At 41.7% G+C, this 19,923-nt stretch overlaps 2 protein-coding genes across 2 annotated transcripts; both read left to right on the top strand.

The window, feature by feature from the left end:
• The first annotated feature begins 240 nt into the window (after window positions 1-240).
• Window positions 241-642, top strand: GLYATL3 (glycine-N-acyltransferase like 3). Its single transcript, XM_061194989.1, is given in 3 exon segments — window positions 241-365; window positions 367-491; window positions 494-642. Coding segments are annotated over 3 exon segments (399 nt in total).
• Window positions 643-15,497: 14,855 nt separating this feature from the next.
• C7H6orf141 (chromosome 7 C6orf141 homolog) lies at window positions 15,498-16,735 on the top strand. Its single transcript, XM_061194988.1, has one exon. It carries the CDS (start codon window positions 15,557-15,559, stop codon window positions 16,133-16,135), a length of 579 nt encoding a protein of 192 aa, XP_061050971.1. The 5' UTR covers window positions 15,498-15,556; the 3' UTR covers window positions 16,136-16,735.
• Window positions 16,736-19,923: the final 3,188 nt, after the last annotated feature.

Here is a 19,923-nt window from a genome sequence, read left to right as displayed (position 1 = left end):
ATAAAATTCGAAGGAAAGACTTAAATCTAATATAATGAGTGTTGTGTCTTATCAGAAATGAAACCCTAAAAGATGTTTATAAGTGGTGAGTGACTGATTCTAATTCATTGAAAATATTCTGGTATTTGCAAGGCACTATCTCGAGGATGATTTCTCAGTTTGAGTCGGTATAGAAAGAGTAGTTGTTTGTGGTCCCGTGATACCAAGTTCATATTTCTTCTCATGTCATTTTCTTCGAGAATGAGTTTTTCCCCACGACTAACCTACCTGAGAGTTGCTGATGCTCATCTACTCAACCAGACTTGGTCTTGGGGCGGCAATGAACAGTGTCATTGGTATATTGCCAACCTCCTCTCCTGCTTCCCGAGTGTGTGTCCATGATGACAAGGGGAACCCCGTGTCTTGGTCTATCACAGACCAGTTTGCCACCATGTGCCATGGCTACACCCTGCCAGAGCTTCGCAGGAAAGGTTACAGCCGGCTGGTGGCCCTCACGCTGGATTCCCCTCTCAGGGCAATGTCCTGGATGACAACGTGTTCTCCATCAGCCTCCTAAACAGCATCAAAGCCGAGTTCTTGCCTTGTCGATTCTATAGGCTTATTCTCACCCCTGCAGCTTTCTCTGGGCAAGTTCACCCCTAGCCCATTAGAACTCCAGGAATTTTCTTCCTTTTTCTGAACATACACATGCTCCTTAGCTGTCAATGAGTGGAAAAATTAAAACTAGAATCAGGAGAACCTTAAATTTTTGAAAAGGACCAGAAGACAAGCAGGGTTAGGCTGGGAATGCCTAACTCTCCCTGTCTCAAGTTTCTACAGTAATGACTATAGGGGTCAGAGACAGCTATGGCTACAAACAAGATAATTATCCTCCTTTGCGATCCACTGTAGGAAGAAGGTTCTAAAGTCAGCGGGTCTTCGCAAAGGAGCAGAAATGACTGCATGAGAACAAGTGATTTAACACGGGAGCATGTGGCTACTGCTTCCTTATTGCTGCTTGGGCTTCTGCTTGGTTTTCCCACTACCACGCCAGTTCCCTACGACCCAAAATAATGCTCCCCTGTGCCTGCCACTGCTATTTCCCCAAACTCTCTTCCTACCACCTGTGACTCAAGTTCTCTGTAGAATATCCTGCTTTTTTCCCTTTAATTACTGTCTCTCCACTTCTGCCTAGGACTCTAGCCCATAGTTCTTCCCTGGGAATGTTTGAATGCAGTGGTTCTCACCTTTTAGTGCCCTTCAGAATCACCCGGAGGGCAGGTTGCAACACAGATGGCTGAGCCTCTCCCCACAGCCCCTGATTCAGTAAGTCCGAGGTCAGGCCTGAGAATTTGTACTGCTAACAAGTTTCCATTTCTCAGTTGCCTTGGATGGAGGAATGAAGATATGGGCATTTTAAAAGCTAGAAACAAACAAAAAACAACAAAAACAAATAAATCAATAAAAATTTTTTTAAAAAAGCTCGAAACAGATGATGTCGGCATAGGACTGGACATTGCCTATCACCTATTCCAGCCCCCTTGTTTATAATCTGCTTTCTCATGGGAAACTAAGATGCATATGTAGGTGTGAATCTGGATATGCAAATGCACGTGTAAACATACATACACATATATTTACATTTATTTCATATTTCTGTATGCATATGTACATACTCAGAGAATTTTGATAAGATAAACTTTAATTCTCTCATTACATATGAAGATTTGCGGGCCAAAGAAAATAAATGACTTCTTCGAGATCATATAGATAATCAGTGCTAGAGGCCGAGCCAGAACAGTGTTATTTTGATTTCAACCTATTTTTTTCTAAGTCACGTATCTTTTTCGTAAAGGAAATTTAAATGATTAAATTGATTAAATGATTAAAATCAATACTCTTATTAGTCTTTTATCCTTGTCAGAATTTTTGTTTTAATTTGGGTTCCAATTGATTGTGTATGCATATCTTTCAAGGACAATAAAGGAAGAGATAAACATCACAAGCTATGTTCTTCTATCTGCAATAAAAGCAGACACAAACACAATGGTTGGATTTATCTAGTCTGGATAAAGTTGACTTAGCCATATAGAAAATATTGGTTTCTTACCCCATGGAGGTCACAAAAATCCCAACTACAAAGATTAGAGGAAATCTAAATTTTAGGTGTTTATTCTTAGAAAAGTAAACAAACTGGCTGAAGGAGAGCTTTGTTTTAATAAAAAAGTATGATTCCTTGGGAGTGACAATATGTTTAGGTCACCATGAGCCAGTTGTTACCTAGAAACTTATCCTTGGTGCCAGAGGGAAGAGGTCTAAGTAACTGGAGTCCATAAATCTCTGGGAGAATGTGGTCTAGTTTCTGCCCCAGGGATTCTCATTATCTTTAGCATTGATAACTGAGGGTTACTCCCAGCTGGTACATGGCATCATTATTATAGCCCTGTGCCTTATTGTCTTACTAATAATAATGTGCCTACTGTTTACTTAACATTTAACTACATGCTGATAATTGTGCCAAATTTTTTTTTTTTAAGACTTTATTCTTAGAGCCATTTTTTTTGTTTGTTTGTTGTTTATTTTTATTTATGGCTGTGTTGGGTCTTCGTTTCTGTGCGAGGGCTTTCTCCAGTTGTGGCAAGCGGGGGCCACTCCTCATCGCGGTGCGCAGGCTGTCACCATCGCGGCCTCTCCCGCTGCGGAGTGCAGGTTCCAGACGCGCAGGCTCAGCAATTGTGGCTCACGGGCCCATTTGCTCTGCGGCATGCGGGATCTTCCCAGACCAGGGCTCGAACCCGTGTCCCCTGCATTGGCAGGCAGACTCTCAACCACTGCGCCACCAGGGAAGCCCTGTGCCAAATTTTATATATACTTTTGTGTACGTGTGTGTGTGTGTGTGTGTGTGTGTGTGATTTATCTTATTGTTGGAATTCTGGCTCGGGGGTTTTATGATGCATCAAAGGTTATGCAGATTTTAAGTCATGATCAGAGCCTGAGTTTGTCAGATTCTGAAGCCTGTACTTTGAATTACTATGCTAATTGGCATCTCAGGCAGCTAGGAACTCTCTGAGGACTCAGTACAGGCAACATGCTCAACTCTCCAGAGATGTGTACTTGTCGGCTGTGGGTGGATGCGAACTGGGTTTTGCAATTGTCTGTATTTAGTGAGGATCAATGTTCACTCTGCCTAAGACTCACTGAGGGGAAATACAGAGGAAGAATGGAGATTTCAGTCTGCTCAAACTTTGGGAGCAGGACAAGGCAGGGCAGTTTCGGAGGACATTTAGACATCCTCTAGAATAGAATCTCATTTAATAACACAAGTTTTGTTTCTACTCATTTTGCATTTTTCATCACGAATTTTTGTTGGGTGATTTGAATTTTGAGAAAAAAACATGAAGGAACTATAAATTAAATTTCTTTAAGTTGTCTGTGATAATACCTAAAGTTTTGTATCCATTTTCCCTAATCCCAGTAAACACTAGGAACAGGGAAAAAATAAAACTGAAAGTAAAACACAGCCGATGGAATAGCACAGCACCTACTACAAAGATGATTTCTCCCTTCTAACCTGGGATGTTAGCATTAAAATCATTTTAGTTGGGGAAAATAAAAATAGTAAAAAAAAAATGCAGACGGAGGGATTGTTGTGTCAGTATAGGTAACATTAACAGCCTAATTCTCTTTCCCCAAGTTTCTATTCACCCATGTTTCTCAATCTCTGATAGAAATCTTGGCTCCAGCTATAAAACCCGGTTGCCGACAGCCCTTTGCTTTTTCTGATCTTACTGTACCTGAGCAATGAGGTGAAAGAGAGAAAGAAGCCACTCCCAGCCTCTCCCCTTTTCTTTACTCCCTCCAACCTCAGCAGTGCTGGTGGCATGTGTGTTCCAGCCCTGTTCCAATTTTGTTCTCTTCTTTTTAAAATTATTTATTTATTATTTTTATTTATTTGGCTGCGTCAGGTCTTCGTTGAGGCACAAGGGATCTTCGTTAAGGAGTGTGGGTTTTCTCTCTCTATTTGTGGTGCGTGGGCTCTGTAGTTTGCAGGCACGTGGGCTCTCGTTGAGGGGCACGGGGCTTAGTTGCCCCATGGCATGTGGGATCTTAGTTCCTTGACCAGGGATCAAACCCAAGTCCCCTGTATTGTAAGGTGGATTCTTTACCACTGGACCACCAGGGAAGTCCCTGTTCACTTCTTGAGTGAACTTTATTTTCTTGAGTGAACTTTTGTTCACTCCCCGTTATTCTGGCTCTTGTGATTTTAAAAGTTACAAAATAGCGAACATCCGGGTATTCTTCTTCCTAATTGATGTGCGACTTTCTCTCCCTCTAACAGATCTGTGTTTCCAAGGCAAAATATACTCTAGGTTTTAAACACTGTTAAAAGACATTGCTTATAATCCAGTAAGACTGTCAGACTTTAGTTAGTACCATGCAGTTACTGCAGTGAACACTAGATGTCAGATTTTAGTTCTAGATTATTTCCCAAAGAGAGCACTTGATATGTTTCTAGTTGTCCCATTAGAATTTTTGCTTTTTTTTTTTTTTTTTTTTGGCTGCGCTGTGCAGCTTATGGTATCTTAGTTCCCGGACCAGGGATTGAACCCAGGCCCCAGCACTGAAAGTGCCGAGTCCTAACTAGTGGACCACGAGGGAAGTCTCTCTGCTGCATTTTTGACTATTTCCTTTTATCAGATTCCTGAGACTAAGAACATGGAAAATAAATATGCAAAAATAACAATACAAATTTCAGGAAAAGAAAATAGGTTAAAAGGGGAGATTAACCCCACAAACATTAAAACATACTACAAAACTTATATAAGGTGTAGTAATGGTACATGATTGTGCAGAACAAAGTCAGGGGAAAAAAAGGTCCAGAAATAACAAGTACACAGGAAAGTTTAAAGTAAGATCAAAGTGGCATCTCAAGTCACTGGGGTAAAGATGGAATTTTAAATAAGTGGCAGTGAGACAAATGGATAGCAATCTGAAAAAAAGTAAAATTAAATTAAACTCATATTTCATACCTATACAAGAATAAACTCCAAATTGATCCAAGATATAAATAAAATAAATAAAGCCTTTAAAAAGAAAAGAAGTCATACAAATACTAGAAGAAAACATTGGTTGGTTCCTTTATAATCTGGGTATAAGGAAAGGCTTTCCAAATTCAGAAGTAATAAAAGAAAAATATTAAGTTTGATAAAATACATATGTATGTGTGCATGTGTGTAATTTCTCAGTGGCAAAAGATCTAGCGTCAAAATATAACTTACACACTAGGAGAAACTATTTGCAATTTATATCACAAATAGAGAACTGTTTTCCGTAAAATATAAAGAGCCCTTAACACTGAGAGGAGAAAAAAAAAGTATACTCAAATCCAATAGAAAAATGGGCAAGAGACATGGTTAGTTCACAGAAAAACAAAATGACCCTTAAAACATATGAAAAGATGCTTAACTTCACTCAAAAAAAAGTGTGATTAAACTGTCATGCAATACTTTTAAAAAATATTGAGAACCCAAGTTTGAAGCTGTAGAAAATAGGCATACTCATATACTGGTAGTGGGAGTAGGAAAGTTACAACTCCAGTGAGGGGAATTCAGTACCGTCTAATACAATACATATGCATTTACGCAAGCAATTCAACTTCCAGGAATTTACCCTGAGGATTCCTCCACAAATATAAAACCAATGTTTGCACTGGGTTATTCACTCCCATATTATGTGTAATATCAAACTTTTAGAAACAACCTAAATTTCCATCCTTCAAAGTCCAGGTGAATGAATTATGGCACATCTACACAATGAAGCACTTATAGCAACAAGGAAGTTCTCTGTGATGTAATTTGAGGTAATTTCCATGATACGTTTTTAAGTGGAAAAAAAAGCTACATGTACAAGAGTATGTAAGAAAGAACGAGAAAATTAGTGTATATCAAATAGATCTCTGCTAACTTTTCTTACTTTTGCAAACAGAAACACAGGAAGATTAAACGAGAAACTATTTTTTAAGTGACCTATAAGTAGTGGAGTTAGGGATGGGAATAAGACTTCCCCGAATATGTACCTTTTATATTGTTTTGACTTTTGAACAATGTAGGAACCTGGGATTAAAGATAACATCTATTCTTTGGCTCTGTTGACTGAAAAGGGCTACAAGTAACAACACTCAATGATCATCCCTGATAGTCAGATCTTCGTAAATACCTTGCAGGGAAAATAGAACTCTTGGAGAAAAGGCTGAAGAACAGGAAAAGGAAAGAACACCTTGGGCAAGAAAGTAAGGAAATGCTCAAGACTAAATGTGGTCATGTTGGGAATTCCCTGGCAGTCCAGTGCTTAGGACTCCACGCTTTCACTGCCAAGGAGCCGGGTTCAATTAAAAAAAAAAAAAAATTGGTCATGTCAAAAGAAAACAGAACTGGTACAACGAACTTCCTACTTGGCAAATTTGATACCATATATAACAGCATCGAAAATAACAATAATGCAGTGGATTATAACACATGAATTTTTTAAAAAAATCCTTGAATCCACAATGATATGAAAACGAGGTGGTCTGGCAAACAAAAGCTCTTCTTTACAGAAGAATACCTACTAAGGAATGTAGAAGGAATGACAAATTAGAAAGTTGACATTTTGCAATCTCCAATTTAAGAATTAACTCAAGCAAGAATTATTATTAAATAATATTAAATAAAATTTATTTAATATTATTACTACTTACAAATTGTAAAGGGTAAAATGGACCTGTATAATGGAGATGACCGGTGGTCACCATCTTTACCAAGTGGTCAAACTTAGCATGAGCCACAGTGGAAGAACCCAACATTGTGTGCCTTCTGATACAATGCAGTGAGAAGTGCAATATATCACCATGTAGATTTCTGGCCAAAACTGCGTAACCTGAATCTAATCATAAGGGAAGAATCAGAATAATCCAAATTGTGGATGGAACATTCTATCAGATAATTGGCCTGAACTCTTCAAAAAAGTTAATATCAAGGGTGGGAAGAAAAGATGTGAGTGCTTCATTCTAGATTTTAGGAGACTAAGAAACTTAATCACCTGCGACTCATGAACCTTTATTGAATTCTGGATCAGAGGAACAAACTCTAAAACACACATTTTGTAGACCATTGGGAAAAATTTATTATGATACATTAAATGATACTATCGAATTAATGTTAATTTTCTTAAGCACGATATTGGTAATGTGGTGGCATTTATTTTGTTAAGATGCATGCTGAAGTATTTAGCAGTAAAGTATGATATCTGTAACTTAATTTCAAATAATTCCTAGTAAAGGAATGTCTATATAGTGTGTGTGTGTGTAAAGACAGAGAGAGATGAAATATGATAAAATATCAGTGAATCCAGGTGAACAACAGCTGTTTATTACACTCTTCTTTTAAATATTTTTACGTTTGAATCAAAATAAAACTAATGGTAGAAAGTGGCAGATTTTTACAGGCAGCTTAACCTATGTATAAATGACAAACACAGGTCACCACAAATTTCATGTAAAATATTGAATTTAAAGTATTATTTTATTCTCAGTTTTCCTTGACTCAAGAGTTCTTCTTTCTCTTTTCATTGGAAACTCCATGACTAATAATTACTGATAAATGTTGAATTTGTGATGTTTAACTCTACTCAAAAACCTTAGACCCAGAGACATAGGAGACAATTTAGGTGAGCAATAGATGATGGAAACTTGAGAGGAGGGAAGAAAGAAGAAGCAGAGCTCCAAAGAAAAACACTGAAAGATAAACACAGTAGAAATAGAAAATTAATTAATTCAACAATGGTATCAGGCACTGGTCTAGGTACTGGAGATACAACAGTGATAGTTACATTGCGGTGAACAAAATTTTTAAAAATCCCTGCCTTCATTCATTCTAGAGGAAATGGCATCTACTATGTGGCAGGTACTGTTCTAGAGGCTTTAAATATATTAAATCATTTGTTCCCAACAACAACCCTATGGGATTGGTACTATTCTTACCCCCAGTTTTCAGATGGTCAAACTAAGGTAAGAAAAAGGTTAAGTAGGCCGCCTAAAGTCGTTCAGCTAATATATGGCAAAGGTAGATATTAAATCCAAGGAGTTTGGCTCCATCACTCACGCTCTCAAATTCTACACTATATCACAATAGAAAGGAAGGAAAGAACTGCATAAAAGACCAGAAAAAAAAAGGAGGAGAAAGTGCAGAGAAGAGGTAAAAGAGACACAAAGCATGGTCAGAGGAAAGGAGGAAAGGGTACCTATCAGGAGTATTAAACTGAAGGAGGGCTAAATTCCATGCCTTTCTTAATGAATTTATGGCTTTGAAAATAACATAAGATTGTCCTCAGTAAAAGAGTTGAGAAAGAAGGGGGAGTAGAGATAAGCAGTGGGGTTACTAATGATCAGTTTAACCTACTACACCATTCTGTCCAAGCCTTGCCCTGGAGGGATGAATTATGAAGTATGAGTAAGAGATAACAAGGGATTATTACCAACAGTTTCTTTGAGTTCCTAGACATTCCAGGTCAACTCGTTTGCAGACTTGTTAAATGAGAGACTCAGTATTTTCCAGCCACTCTTTGCTTGTTAATAAAACGTAGCAAATTATAACAGCTAGATATTTGGGGAATGAAATCTCTCTAGATGTAAAATATCACTGAGGATTTCTGCAGCTGTTATACCCCATACCTGATCACATGCACATTGGTTAATAAAATAACGTAATGGGAAGAAAAATTGCCTTGCCCCATTAAAAATGTTTTATTATAAACTAATCAAGATTGGGTATATTAAGATCATGACCTTTATTTTACTAACCTGAGTGATTATTTTATATGAAGTATTTCATAAGTATTAATTCACCCATATTGAGTCAAAGATTGAATTATCTCTGGAATAGTACTACGGGCTGCTGTTGAACAAGTCAAATTTTGTTTATGCTGAAGATGAATGTAGGATAAAGAACACTGGTTCTTTATTATCATCATAAAATGCCAACTCAATTACTAATGACAAAATTTCCTGTTTAATAAGTTGTTTACTCATACTCAGTGAAAGAGCCTGGTCTTAAATCCTAATCTCTGACAGGAGAGGATGATGATGAAAATACTTTAAAATGTTGGATAATGCAGGCAGCTGACAATGAATTATAGTTTAAAAATCCCCTTTATGCAGCTACTATTCAGAGTGCTGCATGCATCATCTCTTGCAGCTAACTGGCACACCTAGCATTCTTTGTCCTTTCAAAGTGCCTGGCCGACATCTTTTAAGGGTCGCCAACTCTCTGTGGAGTGAAGAGGCAATGTGCTTAAATGCTTCGTTCAAAAAATATCATACATATATAGCAAGTTAGTCTCAGGGCCACATGTTAGGTAAACTAAGCCTCTTTTTATTTCTCCCAGGAACACACCCTTTGGTAATACAAAATTTAAAACAAAGACTCCTTTTTAAAAAATTTGCCTCAGTTTCCATTTTATCTCAGACCACTGGGCTAAGCTGCTTGATATCCCCAGAACTGCCACATTCCCTCTCTTCCTCTTTTTTCTCCAATTTATAACTAGTAACATTAGCTCCTCTATTCGAAGATTATGGGTCTGGTGCTTATTGTCTAGCTCCAGCCCTTGACTTCTGCATCTTTCCCTAAGGATTTCATTAAAAACTGTGGTTTGGGTTCCCAGTTCTAAAAAACAATAATGAACTTAAAAAAAATAAATTTAAAATATTTTGCAAGTTTCATAGTTTCAAAGTGTTACCAGAAGAATTGTTTCATTTGACCTCCACAAAAACCCTGGGAAGCACACAGGACAGGTATTATTTATACCTTGCAAATAAGAACATAGATTTGGAGGCATTGGGAGACTTGCCCAAGATAACACGGCCCATCAAAGTCACCTGACTCAGTCCAGTGTAGATTTTCTTTGCACGGTCTGAGTTCTTCAGGTCCCGAGAACCTTAGTTGTCAAAGGAAATATGATTAGAATCTCTTCTAAAAGGCTCGTAGTTTTCAAGGTCTATCCATAATCAGGCTGGATTTTATTTATACACTATAACCTCACCCTAGTCTCAAACTTGCACTTTGTGTTCATTTAGGTGGCTTGTTTGTTTCTTTTTTCATTTATTCATTAAACTATAAACAGTGATAGGCTGGGGTAGGATTATGAAGATATTTTATGTCATGCCTAAGGGTCTGACTTTACTTATTTATTTATTTATTTATTTATTTATTTATTTATTTATTTTTATTTATTTATTTTTGGCTGTGTTGGGTCTTCGTTTCTGTGCAAGGGCTTTCTCCAGTTGCGGCGAGTGGGGGCCACCCTTCATCGCGGTGCGCGTGTCTCTCACCGTCGCGGCCTCTCCCATTGCGGAGCACAGGCTCCAGACGCGCAGGCTCAGTAGTTGTGGCTCACGGGCCTAGCCGCTCCGCGGCATGTGGGATCTTCCCGTACCGGGGCATGAACCCGTGTCCCCTGCATTGGCAGGCGGACTCCCAACCACTGCGCCACCAGGGAAGCCCCTGACTTCATTTTTGTAGCTGTGGGGATTGGAGAGGTAGGGACAGAGAGGAAATATACACATACACACACATCAACACTCGGTTAAATATTAGATATGTGGGGTGGGTCTAGCCGCTGAGGGAAAGGGAAGACAATAGAATTGGTAGTCAAGCTAATCCTTGGGATAAGGAACACTTGAAAGAGGGGACTGATTTAAGAGACTACATAATGAGTTCAGTTTTAGGTATTTTAGGTTTAGAGTGTGTTGACTGAAAAAAGAAAAGCACAACATAAAAGTTGAGAGTTATGTTTTTTTCGGCGGACATTCTTAGGACTTCAAGCGTGGGAGACAGCATCTCAAATAACACTGAGAGACTGCTCCGAAGAGGACGGGGGGTGGGAGGGGGGGAGCCAGGATATATAGGAGTTTTTACAACAAAACCAGGTAGTTGAAATATCAAAAGAGTATTGTTAATAAAAGAAAATCGGGTATCTCAAGTTAAGTTTAGCGCTTCTCTATGTTTAGGAAGATGCAGGAGTCTGGGCTCACTGAAATCATCCCTGTGCTATGCACCCCAGCTATCTGGGTCCAGTTAGCTATCTGGGGCAGTTATCCTATGCTTTCTCATTCTGAGTTTCCTTAGGTGCACCGTCGGGGGCGACTGCTGGGGCTGACGGCTAGATGGGCTTGAAGTGGGCAGCCCCTTTGCCTCCATCCTGAGTTCCCTCAGGGCCCACAGTCTGGACAGCTGTCATGTAATGGCTTGATGGCTGCAACAGCCTTTGTTTACTAATATGGCAGGCAACATTTTAGTTCTCAAGTGACATTCAAAAGAGGTGTCCAATAGAAAATTGAACAGAAACATTTTTCACTAGGTTAGACTGTGGTAGGAAGCAACCCTCAAATTTCATTGTTTTACTATAACAAAAGTTTGTTTCTTGCTTAGAATATGTATCAGCTGCTGTAACTTTGTTGGATTCCAGTCAGCTCTGTCCCATGTACTGTCTTCATTCCCAGATCACAGCAAAGATGGCAGCTCTGATTGGGGCCTGCCCAGGGCCAACCTTGCAATGACTCTTCCTTTTTGCTCAGATGCATCCAACGTCACACCTGTTTAAGCTGAAGCAAGTCACATGGCCAAAGTCAACATCAGTGGGGTAGAGAAGTGTATGGGAATAAGGAGCATTGCAAGTCATGTGGTACACAAGCCAGGAAGTATGATCTTCTTTCAGGATGAGGAAATAAATAATTTGAGACAATAATACAATCTACCACAAGTCTGGAAATAAGCATCATGGTCTATAATAGAGATATAAATTGGAGAATCATCAGAGTACAGGTTGCAGTTGAAGCCACGGGATGGATAAAATCATGGAGAGTGTTTTAGACGTGAGAGAAGACAAATGTCAAGGACAAAACTATTCTCTACACGTGCCTCCGTATTCACCATTGCACCATTGCTCATAATGTGGCCTTATCCAGAATACCCTATCTGTCACTCCCATATCCACACTCTGTTTATAATAGTTAGTGTGATAGACATTAGTGCAATTTAAAAAAAATTCTTAACAACACCCTGACTTCTTTTTTGGAATGTTACCTTTCCCTATCATACAGTTTTATTAGGTGGTAAGTCCAGCTGTTTGCTTTTCCGTTACAGAAGCCAAGGGGATCCCCCAAAGGCTTCTTTGACTGTACCTTTTCTTTTACTGTCCTGCATTGTGAAGGGTAAGCAGGTTGCATAAACTGAGCCAGGAGGATACTTCTGAGTGGAATTTGACTCCTGAGTAAGTGCCACAGGGACAAGTGAGAGAGTTGGAGTGCATTCCGTCCAGCGGAGAAATCTGTTCCTGTTGTACCAACTCCTTATTCCCTCCGCAACAGCTTTGATTTCTACCTGTTTTAAAGTCTGGTATTCCCACTTGCCCAACAAATCTGTCAACTCCTAATATCCTTATGACAAAGCCTCTTTTCCTTAAATTAGAGTTGGTAGTAGGCAATTCAGAGGGGAAGTAAATGGGTTCACTTTATCAGCACCCTTTATCAGGCTTTTATGCACCGTGAGATATTAAAGCATAGCAGACACCACTATCCTGAAGGCAAGCTGCCTATTTCTTTGTTTTATGTTCTTTTTAGACTTTATCTCTTTGAAGTTTAATTTATTTGGCATTTCCTCTTAACATTCTTTTATGCATTAATACACAACTTCTTGACATCTAGAAATGCAGGTGCTTTATGGTGGATGAATCAGGCTCACTCCTCAGCAAATAGGTTTTCCCCATTCCCCATGCCCACTCTAATCCCTCACCCAACCCCCACTGGCATGAAAATTTGAAAGCAATAAATCTTGTGGTTTACATTACACTTCCCTCAGAATACAGGCACCTTCATTGGAATTCTCCCAATATTCCTGCAAGGAAGTAAAACACCGTGTTCTTATTGCCACATGAAAGCAGCAAAAAACGGCCTAGAGTTTATCTATGGTCTAGAGTATTATCTTTGGTAATGTTTCTTATAATGTTGTCCATGCACCACTAGCATCAGAATTGCTGAGGGTCTTGCTAAAAATCCACATTCTAAGCCCTCCCCGAAACCTATAAGAGCAGAATCCTTGAGAGTAGTTTAGGGCATTAGCCTGCAGTTGATTTTCATGTGCGTTAAAGTTAACTTATTATCTCCTACGTTTGAACAGAGGATTTGATGTATGTAACTGATGTAAAGAATGAAAATTCCAACAGGACAAGCAATTCAGCTTCTTTCCTCCATCACCTAGAACAGTAGCTGACATTTAGCACACACTCAGTGATTCCTGGTTAAGTAAATGAAGAGAAAAGAACATGAAGTCATAGGTTTAAAAATAGGAAGGTCATTTAAAATAGGACCAAACATTTAAACTTGTGAGAATCCTGGCTCCACTGTTTATTGGTATTTGATCTTAACCTCCCTGTTCTTCAGAGTTCTCAAGGAGACTATAGAGCTACTTCCTTAGTTTGTTGTGAAGAATAAATGAGTTTGGGCTTACCTGGTGGCGCAGTGGTTAAGAATCCGCCTGCCAATGCAGGGGACACAGGTTCGAGCCCTGGTCGGGGAAGATCCCACATGCCTCGGAGCAACTAAGCCCGTGTGCCACAACTATTGAGCCTGCGCTCTAGAGCCCGAGAGCCACAACTACTGAAGCCCGCATGCCTAGAGCCCGTGCTCCACAACAAGAGAAGCCACTGCAATGAGAAGCCCGCGCACCGCAACAAAGAGGAGTCCCCACTCACCGCAGCTAAAGAAAGCTCGCGCGCAGCAATGAAGACCCAACGCAGCCAAAAAGAAATAAATTTATTTTTAAAAAAAAGAATAAATGAGTTTAAATATATAGAATGCTTAGAGCAATTCTTGCCTAATACACTCGAAAAATTTAGTTAATTGTAATTTAGCAGTAACTGGCCCAGGGTCAGGCATCCAGTCAGCCAGGTATGACCCAGGTTTTCTCACCCCTTGTACACTTTTTTTTTTTTTTTAATGACTTGTCAGACATCAGAAGGTCCTCTCTTTCCAAAATATCTTTCACCATACTACTTGGTCCTTCAAAGTACGGGCAGAAATTTCCACCATTGCAGTCATTTTTTTCTAAAGTAGACAGGAAAAGTGAACACTTTCTAATAAAGCAAGGACCTGTAACCGAGGACAAACTGGAAATCACAAACTAAGCTCCCTTTTTTCTGTTAGCTAGCTTTCCGCATTACCCTCAGGCAAAGTTAAGTGTGTCAGAGGGCCTGGCAATGAGAGATTCTGAAAGCCTACCCAGAGGTCCATATTTTTTTTTTTTTTAACTTCTGGGGTTAGAGGTGTGTGTGTGTGTGTGTAGGGGAGGGGGTGAGGGAGGTAAGGGAGTAGTGAAAGGGGAAATTTTAAAAACGAATACAAAATTTTAAATCCTTAAGTTCTTTTTTTTTTAAAATAAATTTATTTATTTATTTATTGGCTGCGTTGGGTCTTCGTTGCTGCGCGTGGGCTTTCTCTAGTTGCGGGAGCAGGGGCTACTCTTCGTTGCGGTGCACGGGCTTCTCATTGTCGTGGCTTCTCGTTGTGGAGCACGGGCTCTAGGCGTGCAAGCTTCAGTAGTTGTGGCACGTGGGCTCAGTAGTTGTGGCACGTGGGCTCAGTAGTTGTGGCTCGTGGGCTCTAGAGCTCAGGCTCAGTAGTTGTGGCGCACGGACTTAGTTGCTCCGCGGCATGTGGGATCTTCCTGGGCCAGGGCTCGAACCCGTGTCCCCTGCACTGGCAGGCAAATTCTTAACCACTGTGCCATCAGGGAAGCCCTCCTTAAGTTTTTGTAGTGGTTTGGTTTTGTTTATTTCCGTTTGATCAAAGGCACTAATGCCCCTTTGGGCAAGCATGGCCAAAACCAAAATGAAGACCGGTGTGACCATTGTCTTACTGATTCCCGCATTCCAACGAAGAACAACAAACAATACAGAGGCGTTTTCTCAAAGGGCTCAACTTTCCCAATCAGATGCTTTTGACCTACATTCGATAATCTTGGTAGGATGGTGAGGGTGGATTCGGAGTGGACACGGAAACTTTTATCAGAAGAACTTGATTAAATCAGACTTTTTTTTTTTTTTTAAACTTCCTTGTTCCTTCACTCCAAGGAGAGTCCTTGGAAAGAAGGCATACACTGTGTTGGGCATTTCGTGGGGCAGTGCGGGTGTGTGTGCAGTGCAAGGGTGTCTCCTGTTGTTTAGAGACAAACGGTGGTGGGCTGGAAACTAGGATAGAACTGAGAAGAGAAAGGGGAGAGACTCAGAAATGAGACCACGGCCGCAGGTCTAGGATCGCAGGTAAGAAGAGGAGGGGCGATCGTGGGGTTGCGGGGGAAGTGAGGTTTTTCGCCTTTAAAAGGCCCGAAAGCCGCGAGAGAGGGAAGGAGGTGCGGACGGGAGGGGGCGGGGACAGCCCCAGGCCCGGGAGGCGGGGCGCGAGGAGGACACGCCCACGGCCGACCGGCCGTCCCGCGCTTTCCAGAGCTCCGCTGGCGTTCGCTGCGAGAACCAGCGGAAGACCCACCGGATGAATGGCCCTCCTCCCGGGATGGGGGCCCCGGGTCCCCGCGGGGCTCCGAATCTCGCGGCCTCGCCCCACAGCGTGCGGCGCGCCCGGCCGTTTGTGCGCGAGGCGGGGCGCGGGGCTCCCCTGGCCCTGGGCGCGCCGAACCCCTCGGCGGCGGGGGCGAGCAGCAGCCGGGGCGGCGCCCACGAGCACCGCGAGGCCGGAGAGAATGTGCACTGTGACTCCTGGGTCCGAGAGAAAGTGCTCTTCCTTCTGCACCCGGAGAGGTGGCTGGGGACTCAGGGGGACTCCGCACGGGAAGAAGTGGCCGATGAGGAGGACCTTTTCAAAGCGGGAGGACAGGGCCGGGAACCCGACTGCCCTTCGCCTCTCTTTCCACGGGAAAAGCGAATTTCTGCCAGCCGTGCAGACGCTCCCTCCCGAGCTCCGGGGGACCCACCCAAACCCCTCCTCGTGCGGGTCGTGGATTATGAGGTGACCCAAGAAGTCCTGCAGGTCGCGTGGGCGAAGGGCTGCATGACCACGCTGACCGAGGAGCGCTCCATGACCGCGGTCACTTTCCCCGCCAACACGGAGTGAGACCGGTTGCGGGGCGCCGGGACCCCTGGAGAACCCCGAGCTCTCGGCACAGAGAGAGAGAGAGACCCCCGTGTCCACGCCGCGGAGGGACAGTTTCACGGTCCCTCAGGACCTGACTCCCCGAGGAGATTCAGTGGGGAAGAGGAGCCCGAGGAACGTTCAGGAGTTGGTGAAGGAGCGCTCATCCTTAAGAAAAGAAAATGCTTTTCCGGAAACTCCAGCCTGAAATTAACCGACAGCAAGAACCTTTTAAGAGGCTTCAGGGAGGCACACGGCACCCAATGCAGACTGAAGAACTGTAAACAACACGATACCTCCTTTATACCGTGGCTTAAATACTCTGACGGTCTGGGAACCTTAGAAGAGGGGAGAAAAGGTATTTTCAAATTGGCAGAACGTGGGGATTTTGAAATAAGAAAATCTGTTGTTAATTTTTATTTTGAGATAACTCTCAGTTGGTCACTTTTCTGCCTCCCCGCCCTCCCCTTCTCTTTAAGACCTGAAAGCAGAAGTGAAGTTTGAAGTCTACTCTCTGCAAAAGGGTGGGGATGGGAATATATGTGGAGAGAGGCTTGTTTTGAAACTGAAAAAGAAAGTAAAAAGTGGGAAAATAAAATGTAAAACAAAACAGCCAGTAAACAAAATCTTTTTTTGTTACTGTCTTCTGGTGTGCACATCTTTTTCTTTCTTTCTTTCTTTTTTTTAAATTTTTTAATTACCTTTAAGTGTTAGGAAGAAAAGAGAGGAGCTAGGAAAAGAAGGGGAGGAAACAGAAGACTGAATTTTGAAGGTGAAATGCTATTTCAAAGGGCTTTACCCCAAGTATCTAATTTAGTTCAGTAAAAAATGCTATTAATATGAAATTTTTAGTTATCTTAATGTTTGAAACACTGCAGATAAATCTGCTCCAAAGGTAGATAGAAATATATAGTTTGCCATAAAATGACTGTATATCTTATTCTTATTCGAAGTTTCTTACTAATAAGATTTGTAGTCGAGACTGGATTGAAAAAAATCTCCTGATACAGTTGAAAAAAAAATTTCTTCTGATGCTATTGAAACAACTCATTTTTATTTTGTTTATTTATTTTTTATTAAACACCATCTTTATTAACTCTGGTAGTGGGGCCTGGTTTGGAGGTGTGTTGTTAGGAGCAAAGCACCCCCTCTAGAGATGAACTGATGAACTGAAGGAATTATCTGGTTACAGCAGGAATTAACAAAACAAATGGGACTCTGGCTTTTGAGGAGTAAACTATTGAACAGGGCCCCCTCCCTTACTCTTCCTCCTTTGCCCCTTATTTTCAGTTTAGAGCTTGACAGGCCCTCAAATATCATCTGATCCACCTCTTGCCTCTTGGCAGACAAGATAGGTAAGATATGTCCCTATTTTACAGTTGAGCCAACCTAGGCCTAGAAGCCATGTGACTTATGTAGGTCACGAAGCTAGTTACTGCATATGCTTACTAAGTAGATAAGAATATGATCATCTCCCTCCTAAAAGTTTGGGGATGCCTTTAGGACTTACTTCTAGGGAGTCAAAAGATGAGTGAGGGCAGCCTAGGTTTTCTGACTCAGTCAGTTATGAGAAATACTAAGATCACCTTGATGTCCCTGAGTCTGGCCAGGCCTGTGGGCTTGAGATTCACCACTAGCAGTTCTCAGGCCAGTGTGATCCTCACTTGAGAGAGGAATTCAGCACCTGAGCTCATCTGTGCTCAAAACTGCTTGGTAGGTAGAAAGGTAATACAGGCTCCATGAAATGAATGATCTTTTCATCCAACAACCCTGCCTGGCTCCAGTGTGTGGTTAAACTTCTTGGCAGACAAATTTCAGACCTGACTCAATAAGTTCGGTTGTTGTGAGTCAACATATGCCCCATGTGATAGAGCTTTGAATAGAGACAAGAAAAGCCTCTTTTTTTTTTTTTTTTAAATTATTATTTATTTATTTATTTATTTATGGCTGTGTTGGGTCTTCGTTTCTGTGCGAGGGCTTTCTCTAGTTGCGGCGAGCGGGGGCCACTCTTCATCGCGGTGCGCGGGCCTCTCACTATCGCGGCCTCTCTTGTTGCGGAGCACAGGCTCCAGACGCGCAGGCTCAGTAGTTACGGCTCACGGGCCTAGCTGCTCCGCGGCACGTGGGATCTTCCCGGACCAGGGCTCGAACCCGTGTCCCCTGCATTGGCAGGCAGACTCTCAACCACTGCGCCACCAGGGAAGCCCCCGAAAAGCCTCTTTAAAGTTGACCAAAAACAGCAGCGGCATTCTGTTGCCTTCCCTATGGAGCAAACTCAGGACTTAAGCTACTTGGGTTCACAACCACTCCACCTCTTACTGTGTGACATTGGGCAAGTGTTTCACCTCTCTGTGCCTCTGGATCCTTATTTGTTAAATAGGGATAATAAATAGTATCAATCTTATAGGGTTTTTCCTAGGATTAAGTTCGATGAAAGATATTTAGATCAGTGCTTGGCATATAATAAATGCTCAAAGTGAGCGATTATTATTATTAGTATTATCATTATTGTTTAGTTCACTTTCATCCTAACTAGGCTTTAGGGCTTTATTTAATAAAAAGCAGCAGAAGGCATACAACACAAGAAATCTTATAGAACCCAAACCAGTGGTTTTTATGGACTTTTTTGTGCATTCTTGAAACAAAAGTCTTATTTCTAGCTTTTCCCAACATTTAATGGATCAATAAATTTAAATTCCTTAGATTCCTTAGTAATGACACCCCCCCCCCCAGCTTGTGATAAGATTCATCCTAAGTTTAAGAGGCCTAAGGTGCACCATGTTTGACAGTCTTTGAAGAGGTTTCTCAGACTGCTTAGTTCCCCTTGGCAGGTAGGAGCTTGGAGTACTTTCTTTAGGACCTGTCAGGTTAGTTTGTTTGCCCTCTGGGGTTTTAAATCTGATGCCCTTGTCATCTCAGAAAAGCAGAATAGGCACAATTAATTTTCATTTCATCTCCTTTCTGTCAAAAAAGTATTCAAGTCAGCTGGACTCCTTTAATCCAAATACGTTTGGGTTAATTTTCTTTCCTTTAAGTAAAAATTATTTTTAAAGCACTTAACCCCCCTGCTAACTGCCTATAATGTGCTTATATGTGTTCTATAAACAGATGTCTCCCCGATGCAAAAAGTAATAAGTTGAAGTCTACTGAATTTGCTTCACAGATTTTCCCAATCCAAGCAGAACCCTGCTGTGGGAGGAAGCTGAGGAATCTTTTCCCAATTAACAGTGTCCTGGGGGCTTCCCCGGTGGTGCAGTGGTTAAGAATCCGCCTGCCAATGCAGGGGACACGGGTTCGAGCCCTGGTCTGGGAAGATCCCACATGCTGCGGAGCAACTAAGCCCATGCACCACAGCTACTGAGCCTGTGCTGTAGAGCCTACGAGCCACAACTACTGAGCCCGTGTGCCACAACTACTGAAGCCCGCACGCCTAGAGCCCGTGCTCCGCTACAAGAGAAGCCACCGCAATGAGAAGCCCGCGCACGGCACCGAAGAGTAGCCCCTGCTCACCGCGACTAGAGAAAGCCCACGCATAGCAACGAAGACCCAATGCAGCCAAAATAAATAAATAAATAAATAAATTTAAAAAACAAAAAGAAACCAAACAAACAGTGTCCTGGGAGTGAATCTGAAGGGAAGCCTGGGCATCCTCAATACCAAGAAGTCTCTGAGAATGACTGGGTCTTGCCTCTTTGGTCTTACCTCCACCTCACCAAAAGTGTGATCATCTACAATTGTCTTATGTGGATGAATCACAGCAAGGACTCTGG

This window comes from Eubalaena glacialis, chromosome 7 (assembly GCF_028564815.1).
Source record: "Eubalaena glacialis isolate mEubGla1 chromosome 7, mEubGla1.1.hap2.+ XY, whole genome shotgun sequence".
Classification (NCBI taxonomy): Eukaryota; Metazoa; Chordata; class Mammalia; order Artiodactyla; family Balaenidae; genus Eubalaena; species Eubalaena glacialis.
Note: the sequence above shows the minus strand (reverse complement) of the source record. Positions and strands in the feature narration are given on the sequence as shown.